General features: G+C 43.0%; 1 protein-coding gene across 3 annotated transcripts in view; it reads right to left on the bottom strand.

Annotated features, from left to right (window-relative positions):
- The window catches only part of MYO1B (myosin IB), a 176,631-nt gene that overhangs the window by 33,640 nt on the left and 125,543 nt on the right, over positions 1–17,448 (bottom strand). For all 3 annotated transcript variants that reach the window (XM_045086522.1, XM_045086523.1, XM_045086524.1), the window contains exons 12-15: positions 12,457–12,543; positions 11,753–11,818; positions 4,069–4,173; positions 1,392–1,454 (exon numbers count right to left, since the gene is read on the bottom strand). In XM_045086522.1, coding sequence (XP_044942457.1) covers positions 1,392–1,454; positions 4,069–4,173; positions 11,753–11,818; positions 12,457–12,543 — 321 coding nt within the window. The remainder of the gene's footprint in view (positions 1–1,391; positions 1,455–4,068; positions 4,174–11,752; positions 11,819–12,456; positions 12,544–17,448) is intronic.

The raw sequence follows: 17,448 nt of genomic DNA, 5'->3' as shown, positions 1-17,448 counted from the left end.
CACATCCCCCACACAGTTGTCTGAACCAAGGCTGGGTCTATACTGGAGCCACTCCTGGGGTCCCACTTAGCTCAGCTCCCGTGACAGTCCCTTTACCTCCTTATCTTAACTCGAAGAGCATGTTTGTTTTTCTTTATTTACTTAGTTAAAAATGTTTTCTAGCTTTACTAAGATACAAATGACATAGAACACTGTGGAATTTTAAGGTGCACAAGGATACACTTGTATACTGCAAAATGATTACTGCCATACATAGCCCTAGTCAACACCTCTACCATGTCACATGGTTACCACTTCTTTTTGCAATGAGAACATTTAAGACCTTTTCTCCTATTTTCAAATATATAATACGGCACTGTTAACTGAAATCACCAAGCTATACATTAAATCTCTACAACTTCTTCATCTTGTAACTACCCTTTGATTGACCTCTCCCCAACCCCCACCCAAAGCCCTAGCAACCACCATTCTATTGTTTCTTTGGCTTTTTAAGCTTCCACATATAAGTGATATCACGAGGCATTTGTCTTTCTCTGCCTAACTTATTTCACTTAGCATAATGCCCTCAAGGTCCATCTGTTTTGTCACAAATGGCAGGATTTCCTTCCTTCTTATGGCTGGATAATATCCATTGTATATATACACCACAACTTCTTTATCCATTCATCCAAGTCGGACAGTTAGGTTGTTTCCATATCTTGCATATTGCGACTAATGCTGCAATTAACATGGGAGTAAAGATATCTTTTCAAGATCCTGATTCTGTTTCCTTTGCATACATATACCCAGAAGTGGAACTGCTGGATAACACAACAGCTCTGTTTTTAATTTTTTGAGGGATCTCCATGCTGCTTTCTATTATGGCTGCACTAATTTACACTCCCACCCATCAAGCACAAAGGTTCCTTTTCTTCCACATCCTCAGCGTTGATTGTCTTTTTGATAGTAACCACTGAACAGTGTATTAGGAGGTTAATGGAATTTTAGAAACGAAATGGGTATCTGCTTTGGCAAAGATGTTTCTTCTGAGCCTCTGCTGACCAGTGCTCATACTCCCAGGAGCCACAGGCTGGACCTAGGCCGCCCCGCGCAGGGAGAACAGTGGCCGAGGGCATGGCATCTGAATGCCCGGCATGGGCTCTGTGATATGGCCACGGGCTGAACACCAGAAACCCCAGCCAAGTATCAAAACATCCAGCTGTCTATGTGTGTGCTGGAGAACTGTGTCTGGTCTCTGATGGCTATAATACCGTCTCCAGAACTCCATAGTTTGGTAAGAAAAAGTGTCAAAATAGCAAAAATGCTACAGCCTAACATTGAAGGCTGTGAGACCATTTTAAGTGGGAAATTATTATTAAGCAATTTTTTAGGAAACTGTACCCAATACTCACATTTTCTATGAGATCGCAAATGATAGCATTATTGAAGTAGTCAATGTGTGTCCATTCTATGCCCTGAGAGACAAAAGAGAACAAATCAGATTCCGTATGAGGAGACCACACGCCACCACCAATAAAACAGCCACTGCGCCATTCCGCACGCTTCACGTCCTCTCTGAATATGTCCTTTGTAAAAATCAGTGCTGCGACATGTCCTCTTCCGGTTCCCAAAACTTCCTTGACTTCAGCGGTCTCCCACTGACATGGTGTGACTGAAGTGCGTGCCCTTGACCTGCTCTGAGGCCGCCTCCCATTCCACTCTCCGTCTGTGGCAATTTCCCATGCACTTCGTCGGCCCCGCGCCAAACATTTACTCAACAGGCCCTTGGGTCAATATTACTTTGTGTATATTTACAATGTTTATAAGGAAGTAAGTCAGAACTTGATCCCAGGAATCCAAGGCCCACATTTTTTCTGTTCTTAATTTGTAATCACAAGGAAAAAAATAAATTTTAGAGTCAAGCCCATGTTGCAGGGCAGTTGACTATTTCAAATGTAAAAATATCCCACAAAATATTTAATATAAGACAAAATATTTCCAACGTAAAGACAGACACGAAAATCGACCCACTGCTTCTGATGCTAGTTACAAAGCCAAACGTGCGAGGCTGTCATCATTCTGCGTCTGCTTACACACTGTCCTTAAGTGCAAACATTTATTTTTCTTCCAAGGGGAATTTAATTCATACAGCAAGCTAAGGAATCTTCCTTACCTCAGACGTGTTTTGGACAATCTGTACCAACTGTTTTAAGTTACAGATCAAAGTTCGGGCAATCTCTTTATGATGAGAAGACAGAAGAGAATGAATCTGGCTTTTAGGATGTTTACGTTAAAAATGGTGCCAGCCAAGTATGAAATGTTTCTAAAGCATGGTGATCATTCTAAAAGGATGATGAAGTATTTATGATCTAGCTTTCGAGTACATGGGTTATTTTAAGACACTGAGGATAACAATCACATTAGAAAATTCTGTACTGAAGCAAAAATAAATAAATAAATAAATAAATAAATAGGATTTGGTGTCTTCAATGATTTATAACACTATAGAAAATAAAGAAAAATAGGCAATACCATTATTAAAATATTAAAACAAATGAAACAAAAATCTAATATAGAAACAATACAATAATTCCTCCCTTTGTTTGAAATAATTTTATACTCAAACAGTATTTAAAAAATGAAAGGGTAAAAACCACATATGGTTTTATAATTAAGGATGAAACTTTATAAACATTACTTGTGATTATTTTCAAATTACATCAAGTGAGAGAATCCACACAAAGCACTAGTACAACACCTGGCAATACAGTAAGGACTCAACAAATATTACCTGTTTTTATTATAAAATTTTAAAAATCAATGCTTTTTAAGATTGAACAAAGTCTTCAAATACTTTCAAATTTATACAGTGACACTGACTTTTTGGGTGTACAGTTCTCCTAAGTTTGGGCAAAAGCATCGTGTCCTGTAACCACCACAGCCAGCCAAAACCCCCTCATGCTGCCCCTGTGCAGTCATACTTTCTTCACGGCTCCCAACACTGGGCCACGACCGATTCTGTCTCTGCCGCCTGCCTCTTCTCGAACAATGTACCAGGGAACCCTGTAGCATGCGGACTTGCGGACCGGCTTCCTTCAGTCAGCACGCTGCGTCTGGGAGTCTTTCACCTTACTGTGCTTACCAACTGCTTGCTCCTTTTTTCTTCTTGAACAGTGGACTATTTTATTTTCTTCTTCCATTTGTAATGTTTTATTCTGGAGTAACCAAGATTAATACTCTTCAGATAAGCCCTTGATCAAGTATTTATTAGTTTAAAAAAAAAACTTCTTTCGAGTATAGCTGAAAAATTGTGTTTCTCAGGGGTACAGCGCAGTGATTCAACTTCTCCGAACCGTAGCTGTGCCCACAAGGGCAGCTCCCGTCTGTCACCACGCGACACGCTTACTGTCCCACTGACGGGATTCCCTGTGCTGCGCCCTCCACTCCTGCGACCGGCTCGTTCCATAACCGGAAGCCTGTAGCTCTCCTTCTCCTTCACCGGTTTGCCCGCTCTCTAGCCCGCTTCTCTCTGGCAACCATCAGTCTGTTCCCTGTGTTTATGGGTCTGATTCGGCCTTTTGTGCATTCATCTTGTTTTGTGTTTTAGATTCCACATGAGTGAAACCACACGACACGAGTCCTTCTCAGTCTGCCCTATTTCACTTAGTGTAAAACCCTCTCGGTCTAACCATGTTCTTGCAAATGGTGATTGTTCCTTTTTAATCGCTCAGTGGTGGGCCCTGGTATGGATATGCTACTGCTGCTGGCTCATTCCTCTGACTCATTTTCTTTTTTTTAACATGCTATTATTTTATATCATTGCATTACAATCCACTAAGACTCAAGCCAGTCAATGGATACTTACTGAGAACCTACTGCGTGCCAGGCACTGTTCTAGGCATAAGCAGCAGAGCAGCAAAGATAATCCCAGTTAGCTTAGATGTCGAAACAAACGAACTTGTAAAAGATACAACACGATTAAACTTAGATAAATCTGATTTTAGAATCCTGTTTATATCGGCTTCTGAATTCACAATTTGTATGATGAGTAAAAAAGGAACTTTAAAAAACAATGTCTGGCGACATTACCTCCCGTACGTACTCCTCCTGCTCTTCTTTCAGGGTCAGTTCGATGAAGATCTGCTGCAGCTTCTCGTTACAGTAATTGATGATGAACTGCTCGAAGCTGTTGTCCTACGGAGAGAACAACGAAGGCAGCCTCACAGACCGTGCCGTCAGCTCTCCCACGGCAGTGACACCCAAGCGTCTCAGTCCACAAGAAACACACACACACACACACACACACACACACACACGTCGTCTTGCAGGTTTCACCGAGGCCCAGCACACACGGGCGTGCACGCTGCAGGCACTCGAGAAATGGTTCATGAGTCAGGTGGGTGAATGAAGTACACACAAGTTATGCAGTGTTGGGAAAGATGAAGATTTTTAGCTGACAGAGAAGCACCCCACACACAGTTAAAAAATAAAAAAACAGTTTCCCCTAAAGGATCTGAAAAGGTACAATGAGATTTATAATCTCTGTCACCCAAGTTCACAATCTGCCATTCTCAGGTGAAACTCTGCAGCTCGAGAGAGTCTTTCTCACCTGACCTCTAGCCCCCCCAGCCAGGGTCTGCATCCTCATTCTGACTCTGAGACACCAGCACTTTCTAAAAATCACACTATATGTACATGCGTGTGGGCCGAGGTATACGGTTACACTGATTAGTTTCCGTCCTGTCTCCCTAGACGGGCAAGGGCTGACCACGGGCCTCTTCTGCACACCAGTGGAAGCCCGTGCCCCGTACAGCACGGTGCACCTAGCAAGTTCTCCACGTGACTTGTGGGTGAATAAACAGCAAAGTGCCTAAAAAACAGATTCAAGGGAATCAGCACATCAAAATCATTTCCCTAGTGAGCAACTCTTCTCAGAAGGCTCCCGTATTTATCGCTTGTCTGGTCCTCAGGAGCTTCTCCTTCCTACTGGAGTTACTCCCATCAGCTCTGACGGAAGAGCCATACCTGAGTCCTCTCTGGGCCACCCACAGAGCTTCATGTGTCACAACACATACCAAAGGGAAAAAAATTGCATGTCTGTTGAAGGAGTACATGCCACCAGGAGCCACACCATCCGGGAAGAGGTAGATCTGGCGGTAAGACATGTTATTTTCACCTCTATCGTCTGTCTTTGTGGAGCGGAGATGGTGGCCACAGAAGCAAGGGACACACGACCCCACCGCTGATAAACCCGACTTCCTCCTACCGAGGCAGCCAGTCAGTCCTGGCCCTAATGAGCCACGAGCATCCCAGTGGGAAACTGAAGCTTGCGGTTTCTCCTGAATACACAGAGGAACTGGCCTTCCAATCTCTCCATAAATGATGGAAGCAAAAAAGTCACAGAGCTTTTTGAAAGCTGAACTTTCAATATCAACTTTGCTCCTATGTAGGACAAATTTTAAAATGAGACTTACGATGCAGTATCTGACTACATTCTTTCCTGGAATTCAGCTACGGGTTTCCTATCACCAATGATGAACTCATTAATCAGGGAGAACTTTTAACTCTAAGCCATGAATGACACGTACACACTGTCACTGGCTAATCTTCTAATGTGAAGTCTGGTCAAAGAGTTTTGTTTTCTGTTTTTTTGTTTTTAACCATGAAGGTTTTTACTAAGAACACATTTATTTTCAATACTTTCAACAAACAGTCCGAGACACAGTACTCAATTTCATATAAAGTTTAAAAACCTCTGTGCTCCAATCTTTAGACCTTAATTAACCATGTTGATTAGAAGCTGATGTCCATCTAGCCTAGATGCCTTATTACGATTCTGATCAGAAGGCCATTTCTCTACAAAGAAGGCTGGTGTTCCTTATAATATTACTACTCCAAAATAAACTTATAAATAAAATTAAAGTTTTGATGGTTTATTTAACAGTTAAAATCCCTTCTGTTATTTAATAAGCCTATGTTCATGGAGCTATTTAAACAAAATTATGCTAAATCTTCAAATGGTAACTAATGACGAGAGGCAAGAGGAGAAGTGTCCTTGGGCACGTGACACGGCTATGAGCTGCTGGAGGTGCGCTTTGCAACATGACTGTGAAATGCACACAAGCGGGTTAGAAATCAGAGGCAAAGCTTCACAATGACAACACAGCTTCAGGGGTAAGTCAGACCCAAATGAGATTTCCCCTCCACATGTAAAAGTTCCTGTATGAACTCTCTATTCCGTATCTGCACAGTTAATCAATGGCCATTTACTGCAAAATCCACACAGCTGGAGAAGCCGTTAACACAGGCGCATGCAGGAGACTGTCACTGCAAACATTTCATACTTACTGCATTCTGGCGCAAAAAGGGACAGATTACACAAAATGCAGTCAGTTCTTAATTTGCAATAAACCTCTAAAAGTAAATGCTTATTGATGGTTATTCACTGGTGCAAATTATAGATTTTACCATCAGGCTATGTTTCTATTGGCATAAACTTGAAATCAAGACACATGTCCAATCTTAAAAACAAAAACAAAAACAAAAAAACAGGCTGCCGATACCTACACGCGGTTTCTGAACTGTCGTTCCGCTAGGTGGGAGCTATGCAGGATGAAAACAGTTTGATTCAAATCATACCTCATATGAACTCACGTGACGTCCCAAGGCTTCCATACCTAACACTTCTAATTCTAAATTTTTAGGAACCGTAAATGATACATCCCCCTGCAAGGGTCAGAGACAGAGGTAACTGGTAGGTCACAAAAAGAGTGAAGAGATCCTGCAAAATCCAAAAGCACCTCCTCTTTCTCACCACGGCAACCCACCCGGGGCTGTCCCTGCAAGGTCTGCTGCCAAACATAAACCATGTGGTTAAGGAGAGAACGTTCCAGAGACGGCCTAAGAAGAAAACGTGCCTCTCCTACCTCACCCGGCTGTCTAAAGAACAGCAACAAGATACAGAATAGCACAATCATCAAGGCAGAAACCGGCTGACCTCCCCTCGGAAAGATCTCCGCATCAACTGCAAACACACCTTGCAGCCTGCAAAGCATGTCGGGAATCACCAGAGCAAGCACCACTGCCACCCGTGAAGGCAGCCCCGCTTCTCAGGGTCTATGCTCACGCTGTTGACATCGCCCTCATGTTTTGGGAAACGAGACTTCACACATCCTTTAAAAATAACATGCAAACATTTGTAATCTGCAAACAATTAAGGAACAGCCCGGTACCAGTTTGTGTAGCTCTAACTTGCACAGGTCCAGAAGACACCTTCAGGTACACAGGCACGAAGTATCACTGGCTTTTCCATCGGGGTCCTTCCCCCCTTAGAAAATAGCCAAACTGGGTCTAGGAACCACCCTGTGAATCTAAAGGCCCCAAAGCAATGCACTATTTGGATACTTTTGTGTCGAGAACTGTGGGTGGCAGTGATCGCTGAGCTGGGTGCTGTCCCCCACAGGTCAGTCTCTCGGGAGGAAATGCACAGGAGCTTGACCGACTCACCTCCCCACTCTCTCCCCAGTGTTCTAGCCATGCCCCATGCATGGGACGTGTCTCTACTGTCTGACTCCTATTTAGCCCTAAAGGCGGAGGCTATGATAAAACTAAAACTTCGGGGAACATCTTTGAACAAGCATATCCAGAATTTTCCCTCATACAATCTCCCTGTGTGAAATCTAGAACTGTCGCCACCCTCACGAGACTGCTCTAGGGAAAACAGGTGCGCAGCAAGGTGTCTAGGTTCCATGCTGTTCTATGTTACATTCACCCGCTGCAGACTGGACTGGGAAGAGCTTGCCAGATTAAGAAGTAAAATAATAGACCGAAACTTTAAAATCTAGGGCTTCTTTCAAGAATCCCTGAGTTTGAGTCCACCTTCTTTCCACATCAAACAAACAGAAATCATAATCCCAGTGAGGGTCACAACTAGTATATATTCTCTTGAACTTTCCGCTTGGAAGGATTTTGAAAAATGGGTCGGAAGTAATGGCCAGTTACTAACAGATCAGTATTTTCTCAGCAACAGAGGAGGCTAGTGATACCTTATGCTCTCTAAGACAGGTGGATACTTAAGTCTTGCACTCTTTAGATACACGAGAGTTTTCTTACCAGTACATATTCATATATGATAAATTTTAAGAAAAACAGCATTATTGTGCTCTTAATATAAAATAAGCTTTGATTTAAAAAGTTAAAAAGCAAGAGTAGCGATATACACATACATATTATGAACCATATTACTCCCTATCATTTCCATTCCAAAACGTACTTTAAAAATTCCCTTTCCTCATTAAGTTCTCTGGCATATTAAGAACAAAATTAAAGGAGAAAAGCTGGAACAGAAGGTATTGCCTATAACCAGAATCAATTTTCTTTTAAAAACAATTTAGAAAACAAATCTCATGATCAAGAGACGGACTTACCAGGCTACACTGACTCTCACTTGTCTCCCAGGTGCTTTTTTCTGGAACAATCATCGCACGCAGCCTCTCCTATTCTTACTGTAGATGGGTCCCTTCCAGTGAGGCTCGCGTGGACAAGATGAATACGGCTGCCTGACTCAGAGTAACCAGCGCTTTGCCTGCTCAAAGCCAGCTCGACTGTGTGAAAGTGAGAGATCCAGCCTGCTCTTCTGCTTTGGTCCACAGCACATTAATAATTTCTTAGATTTTCCCAGCAAACTACCTGCCATGTTTAGTACTTCCCAGATAAGCACTTTGAAAAAGCTGAATCAATCTCAATGGCTCAACTTTGTTTTGAATTTCACTGAATTTTTTCATCTGTTGTTTCACAGTGAGGCTATAAATGTTTCTGAGATCAGTTATAAGAACATACAAATTTAATTATGTGGAATTGGAGTGTCTGGATTACAGCACTCTCCTCCCTTGCAAAACTGGACTTCCGTTTGACGAGGATTTTAGCTAGATTTTTCTTCTCTATGCATTTTTAACTCCCTTCCTCTATTTTTGGTATCAGTGTGTTCCACTAATCTGTTTCCCAAACTGACAGCAGATCACATGCGGCCAGCAAGGCAGGGTTATTCACGCAGCTGGCCCTGAAATGCTTCGCAGTCAAATCCATGGGTCATCATTCCATGGTCTAATGCATCAGTTTCTCTATTCCATTTAGAGACGGACCAAAATGAATGAAAGGTTTCCACCAGCTCAGCTGAAAAACGTTTTCATGGCAACTGTCAATGGGGTCATGAGCCAGAATGAGAAACATTAAAACAATTTTTTTCTGAACCTTCATGGTCCAATTTTTAAAGTGACGCCCGGGGTGTTCTAAAAGACAGAACCCTTAATTCCTGTAGTCAAGTTTCATGGAAAAACAAATGCAGGATTCTCTCTATTCCCTCAGTTTCTTTTCACTTGGGTAGACAACATCATAGAAATTTTCATTTGTGTACTGATGAGGATTTGAAAGACTTCTTCCCAAGTCAGACCCTGGGCTTCTAACTTCAGCTTCTGGTACTTTTAAGTCCTTATTTTTTAAGAAAATATTTTATTTATTTATTTGAGAGAGAGACAGTGAGAGAAAGCATGAGAGGGGGAGGGTCAGAGGCAGAAGCAGACACCCCGCAGAGCTGGGAGACTGACGTGGGACGTCATCCTGGGACCCTGGGACCATGACCTGAGCCGAAAGCAGTTACTTAACCAACTGAGCCACCCAGCGCCTCTTTTAAGTCTTTAATTACCGACTCCCTCATGTTCTGTATGACAGACTTTCTGATGTTTCCCTGAGTTCTAATTTTGCTGAGAAGCCAGGAAAACGTAGGATGGCACCTGGGGTGTGCATGTGAATACAGTTTATTAACAAACAAACAAACAAAAAAAAGCCTCTCTAATTCTATATCAAAAAGCAGGTAAAAGTATCTAGAAGAGCGCAACCAAATCTGTATTCTGACTTATCCCAAGTAAATTGACTTATAAAATAAATCATCAAGCAGATTATTAATAATAAAGGTATTTGGAAGATTAATCTGAGGTTTAGACAGAAAAAGGAAAAGAACTAGTTACAGTGAAAGACAAATCTTAGTTCTCTCAAGGAACTCGGGGGAAAAAAATCAAAGCATTTACTGCATGGACAAGGAAAATTAATTTCTCACAATTTTAGAGGCATCCTAAGATCAGCTATAGGCATGACTGGTTAGATTTGGTCTTGGTTCAAATTTCTGTTTTGAGGGTTTCTTTTTTAGAAAACATTTTTTTTCTATTTGAGGATAGTTCTGAGTATATGCAAGCAATTCTAACTCACAAACCTCAAATTCTTCTCTACAGCAAGAGCCCAGGAGCTCTCCTGAGCAGAGTCTGCTGAAGGGGTGCCCATACCAGCAGACACTGTACTGAAGAGCATCTTCGAGGGCCAGGACGGGGTGGGGGGCAGCAGCCAGCACACGGCACCGATGTCCCCCAGGTGGGACATCGGTGCCGTGAGCACACCACCCAACCCCAGGGGGGGTCCCCATGCTGGCCAGCTCGGAATGATGACAAGGGCACCCTCCCACAGGGCACCAGGAACTTACCACATTTGGGGTTTCTCCCTATTTCCAGGTACTGGGGGCCCTGTGAGTCTGGGGAGAAAAGTGCCCTGTGGGAGGTCCTGAGTTTGCCCTTTGGTGGCTATGTAACTTTGGGATAGCTATTTGACCTTCAGAGCCTCACCTCCCCACCTATAAAACAGGAATAACTGCAAAGATTTCATGACATTTTGGTGAAAATTAAATCAGATGACATACGCACCACTTAACCACAATGCTTACACACAGGTAGCACTGTGCTCACTACGGACTGTGGTCAAGCCGGGAGAAGGTACGATCACAGAAATAGATGTTGTAAGAAAAAGACATTTGCTAGAAAGGCCGAGCTTAGCACAGGAAATGGCTGATTTTTTTTTCTCCCTATTCTGTGAACCTAATAATTCGAAACATATGAAGGCTTTGGGTGGTCATTCTGGGCATGGACTGCTTATTTAAAGGAATTCACGAATCATTACTTGCAGGGAGAATAAAGACAGGAGGAGCTTGATCTACTTCTTATTTGACCAAACCAGACTGAAATACCACTCCAAAAGCAAGAGTAAGTGCTTTAAAAGGTCCTTAAAATGAGGGAGGCGGCAAAAATAAAAAGTCCTTAAAATGGCTTCTGAACGTCAAAGTTAGCAAGAGGATAAATAGGAAATTCCAATATAAGTATATAATGTTTCAATACTTAATCTGTAATAGGCATGGAGTCTTTTAAAAAAATTCATTATGAACGTCCACAGAAATTCTTTCAACCTTTACAACAGACTCATGTTGAAAGATCGCAGCTGGATGAGACCCAACAAATCACCCAGTCCAGCCCCTCTCTGTCTGAGTCCAGCCGAGATGGAGTGACCAGCTCCGGCCAGGCCGCGGCCAGCTTCCAACTCTTCAGCTCCACGCTGTCTCCGGGAACCATCTTGCTCCCCTTCTTACAAATGAACGAATGACTACAAGCACAATGTCCACATGCCTTGTTGGCAATTTCGCAGTGAGAATTCTGGATTTGCAATTACAAAAGTCAGATACTGATACCAGGAGTTCTTTCTCTGACAGCACTCTCTCCAAAATGCTGGCTCTCAGCATTCAACACACACACACACACACACACACACACACTTTGTTACACCTGCAAAAAGCTTTCTTTGTAGATATAATTATATTAAATGCTGTCTGTAGAATAGACAATTTAACTTCCAACTGTTCTGCATTAAAAAAGATAATACAAAAGCTAGAAAAAAAGCTTACCTCAAAAATTTCAAAGCCATAAATGTCCAAAACACCCATGACCTTCTTTCTCACTTTGGTCTGTGCCTTAAAAAACAGTTTAAAATTGATGGGTTAATTTAGGCCTAAAACAGAACACTAAAAGCATACTAAGGAATATTGTAAGTTAATTACATTTCACAACTAGGAGAGTAACTATAATTTAGTGTAGTTTTTTTTTTTTTTTTAATGTAGGAGAACACTGGTATGAAATCATACAGAAATTTAAATGGGTGACTTAATTTAAAGATGGTATTAGTAATGTTTTAATATAATAAAAGCTCACTCAGGGTTATGCTATAGGCAGGGCCTTTCAAAATCCCAGTACTCCAATCCCCTCACTCTCTTGAAGAACGCATCAGCAGCTAGAGAGGTCTAGTGGGCTTTCAGCCAAGTACACATAGCTAGTTAGATGAACGACAACCAAAACCTGGCATATTCTCTGAATAACTCTGCAAGACCATTAGACCACTGGCGGGTGAGACTTCTTAGGACACAATGGCAAAACAAAGTAAACAGAATCCTGACAAATTACAATTCTATGCAAGGTAAATTCTTCTTAAGGAACAACCTTTGTAAGTTGTAATCAATTATCTGACTATAAAATTAAAGTATCTTTAACTTACTGCTTACACTCTAAATACCATTTACGACAGCTGATTTATCCAGTGATTGAAACTCAGTACCTTAATGCTTTCATTGATTCGATTTACCAACCAGGAAAACAATCTGCTGTAAAGGTTTTTAGCCAGAGCATCACGAGCGTAATATGCCTATTAAAAAAAAAGAAGAAGAAAGAAAAAGAAAAACTCAGCAACCACAACTGTCACAATGCTCAATTTCAATAAGATAATAAAGGTATTTTTTAAATATTCAAAGCTCTTTTATCTGAAATGGGTTTTCAGAGCCAGTCTTCATTATACTCTGAACAGTCAAACCATTAAGAGAATTGGGCAAATTATTTATACCCAATTATTATGCTTTTTTGCATCCCAGGAAACTAATTCAAAATATTGCAAACACTTTCTCCAGAAAGATATCCAACTCAGTATTACAGAAGAGAGGAAAATCAGAGGCAATTTAGAAGTCCCACAAAAGGACAGTAAAATAAATAAACGAGCGCCACTGAAAGGGGAGTCACACAGTCACCACAGAATGATCATTACGAAAATTAGGTAATAAAATGGAAAATGCTTATGTTTTATGAAAATAAGAAACTGTGCATTTTATATGAAGACTCTACCTTTTTAACCCGTAAACATGGGAAAGGAACTCAAAGAAAAAACGTAAAAATGATTCTGACCAAGGTGATCTCTAAATGTTTTCCTTCACTGAACCTTCTGAACATCGAAGAAACAATATTCCGTAACAACTAATGTCCCAATGTGCTGTTGGACAATATGCTGGATAAAGTAAAATTCAAAGGTTTTTATTTGCTTATTTATTTATTTGAAGCTGTTCAGAGGTACTTGACAAAGAAGAGGCGGATGACCGAGTCTCGCTGAGCCGGGCCTAGGGTGCACACACTGGAGAAGGGAAGCCTGCCGGGGCGAACCCAAGAGCCCCTAAACGTATCGGGTGCCACGTGGGTGCGGCAATCATGGGCCAACGAGAGCTGTGTGACGCAGTGCTCCTGGGGAGGACTGCACACGAGTGCCAGCAGCCTCGGGGGAGCAGAGCTGCTGTTCCTGATGCTCGGGCCCTGTGTGTGCATTTAACTGCTTAGGAGGAGAAATGTGGGCATTACTATGAAAGTAAACCATTACACTTGTATTTTATAAAGAATTAGGTTATAGGAAGTTCTTTTCCATGTTTCTTTCTAAAGAAGTAACAACTTTAATCACACAGTCACCACGCTGACAATGCACAGCAACTTTGGAGCACCTTTTTCTTTCATCTGACACTTCCATGCTATCCCAAATCTTTCTCTCTACATCTCAGGCAGCCACTCCAACGAGAGCTAGAAAATCCACCCAGAAGTTGGCACAAAGAACTCAAGTGGCCTGCATTATCTTGGAGGGTGATGGAGGTTAATGATCCCACTGCAGAAAATGCATGGAAATGCTGAAATAGAGAAAGGAGCCTAGCTTTAGACAAATACTTTTTATCTACGCTCCTTCCTTCTAGGGTTTACTTTCTTAAAACAGGCCATGCAAGTGCATAGAACAGTGCCTGGCACACAGTACGTCTAAACATGTATTTTTATTATAATTTCTGGAGCCTCCTATTCCTTTCCCACTCATGAGCCTATAAAACTTTCTTTCATCCTTTCTGCTTTCTTCTTGTTGATCCCAGTCACCTCAAAACACCACATCATCTCCAAATATCATCTATTTGCAAACACCATGCCATTATAATGGCATCCGGTTTTTTAGTGGTATGCTATCTGCTTCCAACAACCTCCCAGTTCAACATGCAATTGAACTAACAGTGACGACTTGTTCTGGCATACTTCTCTATTTTTTCCAAGTGTATTCACCGCCAGTATATTGATCTTCTTTGCTTCCTTCAAACAAATCATTTATTCCTGAAGTCCCAAACTCAAATTTGTTTCCAGGGATGGCCTGATAGCAATGAGCGAGGAGCAGCAGGATGCGCAGGCATTGAAAGATGCGTTCCACCTTAAAGGTGCTCAAATTCAAATTTTAAAAAGCAAGCAAAATGAAACAGAACCACAACAACAAAACTACCCCTTCCTCAAGGACAATATGCCCATGAGCTCTCCCAGGCCCCCTGAACTGCCTATCTGCCCAGACTGATGTCCTAAGTCTGACTCATGCCCCCTCATTTCCACAATAATGTCCTCCAAGGTAGGGGAAGAAATGTTTATTTTCATGTAAGGATCACTACCGAGGTAGGTAGAACTAAGGAAGACACCAAGTGCAACGATTCACCATCTCGATTCTAAGCACAGTATGAGACCACGCGTTTCTGCAGCTGCGTGAAGCTCACTAAGAAAGATGCCCAGTGGAATGGGCTTTGGAGATGCCTGCTCGTAGTCTGCAGCCCAGAAGAAGGAGATACACAGATATATGGCCATGTGGCCAAGCCTCTAGGGGTTCAGGGCAGGGCGGTGGAGGTCAAACCAAGATGGGAGAAACAATCAGAGAGCAAGTGTCCAAGAGCCGGAGAAAAAGAATTCAGAGAAGGGAAAAAAGGGGGCCAATGAGATCTAGGAAGGCTTCCTGGAGGAGGTGGAACTGGATGGACCATTCAGACAGGCAGGGAAGAATTAGCCATGGCATATGGGTAAGGGAGAAGTAGGAGCAAAGGCACGGGTAAAAATAAGAATGGCATTTAGAGAACTCAGCAAGGAATGAACTGAGATCAACTGTGCAGGGTCAGATCACCGAGGGTTGAGGGCCATGGAAGCCAGGGAGGGAGGATGAGGCAGAAGCTGCATGACAGCCCATCTTCAGTTTCTATCATTTCACATTATTTGCTATATCTGAGGAAAGATCAAAATGCCTTGGGGAGAATGAGGAATGAGGCAATAAACATGATAACGGGGCCCACAAATCAAAGCTATGAGGAAATGTTAATAAAACGAATTACTTCTTGCCAGAATTGAAACCTTTTAGGCTGCAAGATTGGTAGAACCCTAATACATTAAAAAATTAAGAAAAAAAGAACTTGAATGAGGAGCTGAAAAATCAAGGATCTTAAGCCAAATTCTTTTATGCCAAAGGTTAAGAATGTGGCAAAATTTAACCCAGGGAAGCAAGATGACTCCAGCTGGTAAGTCTGGGCACAGGATGATTAAAAGGCAAGAGTAAAACATACAGTAAAAACACAACATATATGTGTACAGATTCCGCATCTATGTGGATATTCTGAAAGGGCTCTCTTACACACAGCAGGCATCTTCTCTCTGCAACAGCCTATACTCAACAAACCCACTCTGGCACTGAAAATGTCCAAACTCAGTGTGACCCTCAATACACCCTCAAAACGTGGTCCCCGTACCAGCAGCAGCAGCAGCAGCAGCAGCAGCAGCAGCATGGGAACTGTGAGACATTCTTCAGTCCTACCACAGACCTGCTGAACCCAGAGCTTCCGAGGCATGGCTGTAGGACCCTCCAGGAGGTGCTGATGGGCACCCAAGTTTGAGAACCGCCCCCACACTCAACCTTTCCAGCCATGTTGCTCTGAACCTATTTCACAAGTCTGACTACAGCTGAGCCTGACCGACCCTCCCCTGGATGTGGCCTCTTTTTCTCACTGTTTTTTTCTTGAAATGCAGTCTTGCCCATTCTTGATACATCTAAATCCTTGAAGTCTGGCTCAGAAACCATCTTCTCTGTGAAGGTTCCTTTCATCCCTCACGCTCCTGCTAATGGTCTACAGAGGGGCCTGTGCTGAGGACATTCAACCAATTTTTCTTGATGTAGTTAGTCGCTCACCATCTGACTGCATTAGTAAGGCTGCTCTGGACAGACAGGACAGCAGAAGTAGTAACTTACAAAGAAGGTGGCACAAGAGTTATAGCTAGAAAAGTTACATATACATGAAGATACAGTATTTTTCATAGTCAGAACAGTTCACCTAAAATAAGAAATCAACACTGAAAGAGAGCTACAGACACAGGCATCCTTGGGTCAGCAGCAGAGACCCATGCAGAGCAGCCAAGACAGAGAGTAAAGCCACCTACTCTCTTACGGATGCTTAAGGCCACTTACAACGAGGAGGAGAACACAGGTGGACCATGGGATGAGGATAAAGTAGAGCTCTGTGGGAACAGTCCCAAACTAGTCTTTAATTCCAGTCCAGACCAGCACTAGCCAGTGGGAACATGTCTAAGCCGCAGAACAAAGGGTGCCAGAAGTTGCCTGGGTAATAACATCCACACATGCCTCCATCCGTCCGTCCCTCTGTCCACCTAACCTGAACCAACGGACCGAAGAAATAAGCCACTCAGACTGGGGTCTTAGACTTCCCTGGCTTCAGATGGACAGTAGACAAGAAGGCAGGCAGCGACGCCAAGTTGGCCATTCAGCTACACTGGCTTCCCCCATGGCGCTCTTCCAATCAGCGGACGGCGATTCTATTTCCCTAGTTGCTTGGGAGAAAAGTGCTGGGAGCCCTCCTTGACTCTTCTCTTTCTCCCACACCGCCAGTCACGCCGGTGGCACATCTTGTGGCCTCCACCTTCGAACGATACCCCGGCGAGACTGCTTCTCACTCCACCGCGACGTCCTGGTTAAGCCACCATCACTTCTGGGTTAGCACACGTTCCTCGGAGCTCTCCAGTACCACGAACGGCATGTATGTGTGGTGCCTCCACCCTCCCCCACTGCTATGCTCAAGCCCTCATCTCCAGTGGGATGGTATCTGGGCATGGAGCCTTTAGGAGACTGTCCGGTTTGGATATCAGATGAGGTCATGAGGGGACAGTGCCCGTGACGGGATCAGTGTTCCTTACAAGGGGATGGGGATACCCGCACGCGTTCTCCCTCTGTCCACCCCAGCCGTGTGAACATGATACAGCAAGAATGTCTATCAACCAGGACGGTGGCCCTCAAGGAGAATGCTGCCAAGTTGGCCACCTAACCTCAGAATTCTGGCCTCTGGAACTATGAGGAATAAACAGGCTTAAGGCCACTTAAAGCCACTTAAAGCCTTAAGGCCAGGCTTTTTCGTTTAAGCCACCCAGACTACGGTGTCCTATTGCAGCGGCC

This window comes from Mustela putorius, unplaced genomic scaffold (genome assembly GCF_011764305.1).
Source record: "Mustela putorius furo isolate JIRA1106 unplaced genomic scaffold, ASM1176430v1.1 tig00000992_pilon_pilon_pilon, whole genome shotgun sequence".
Classification (NCBI taxonomy): Eukaryota; Metazoa; Chordata; class Mammalia; order Carnivora; family Mustelidae; genus Mustela; species Mustela putorius.
Note: the sequence above shows the minus strand (reverse complement) of the source record. Positions and strands in the feature narration are given on the sequence as shown.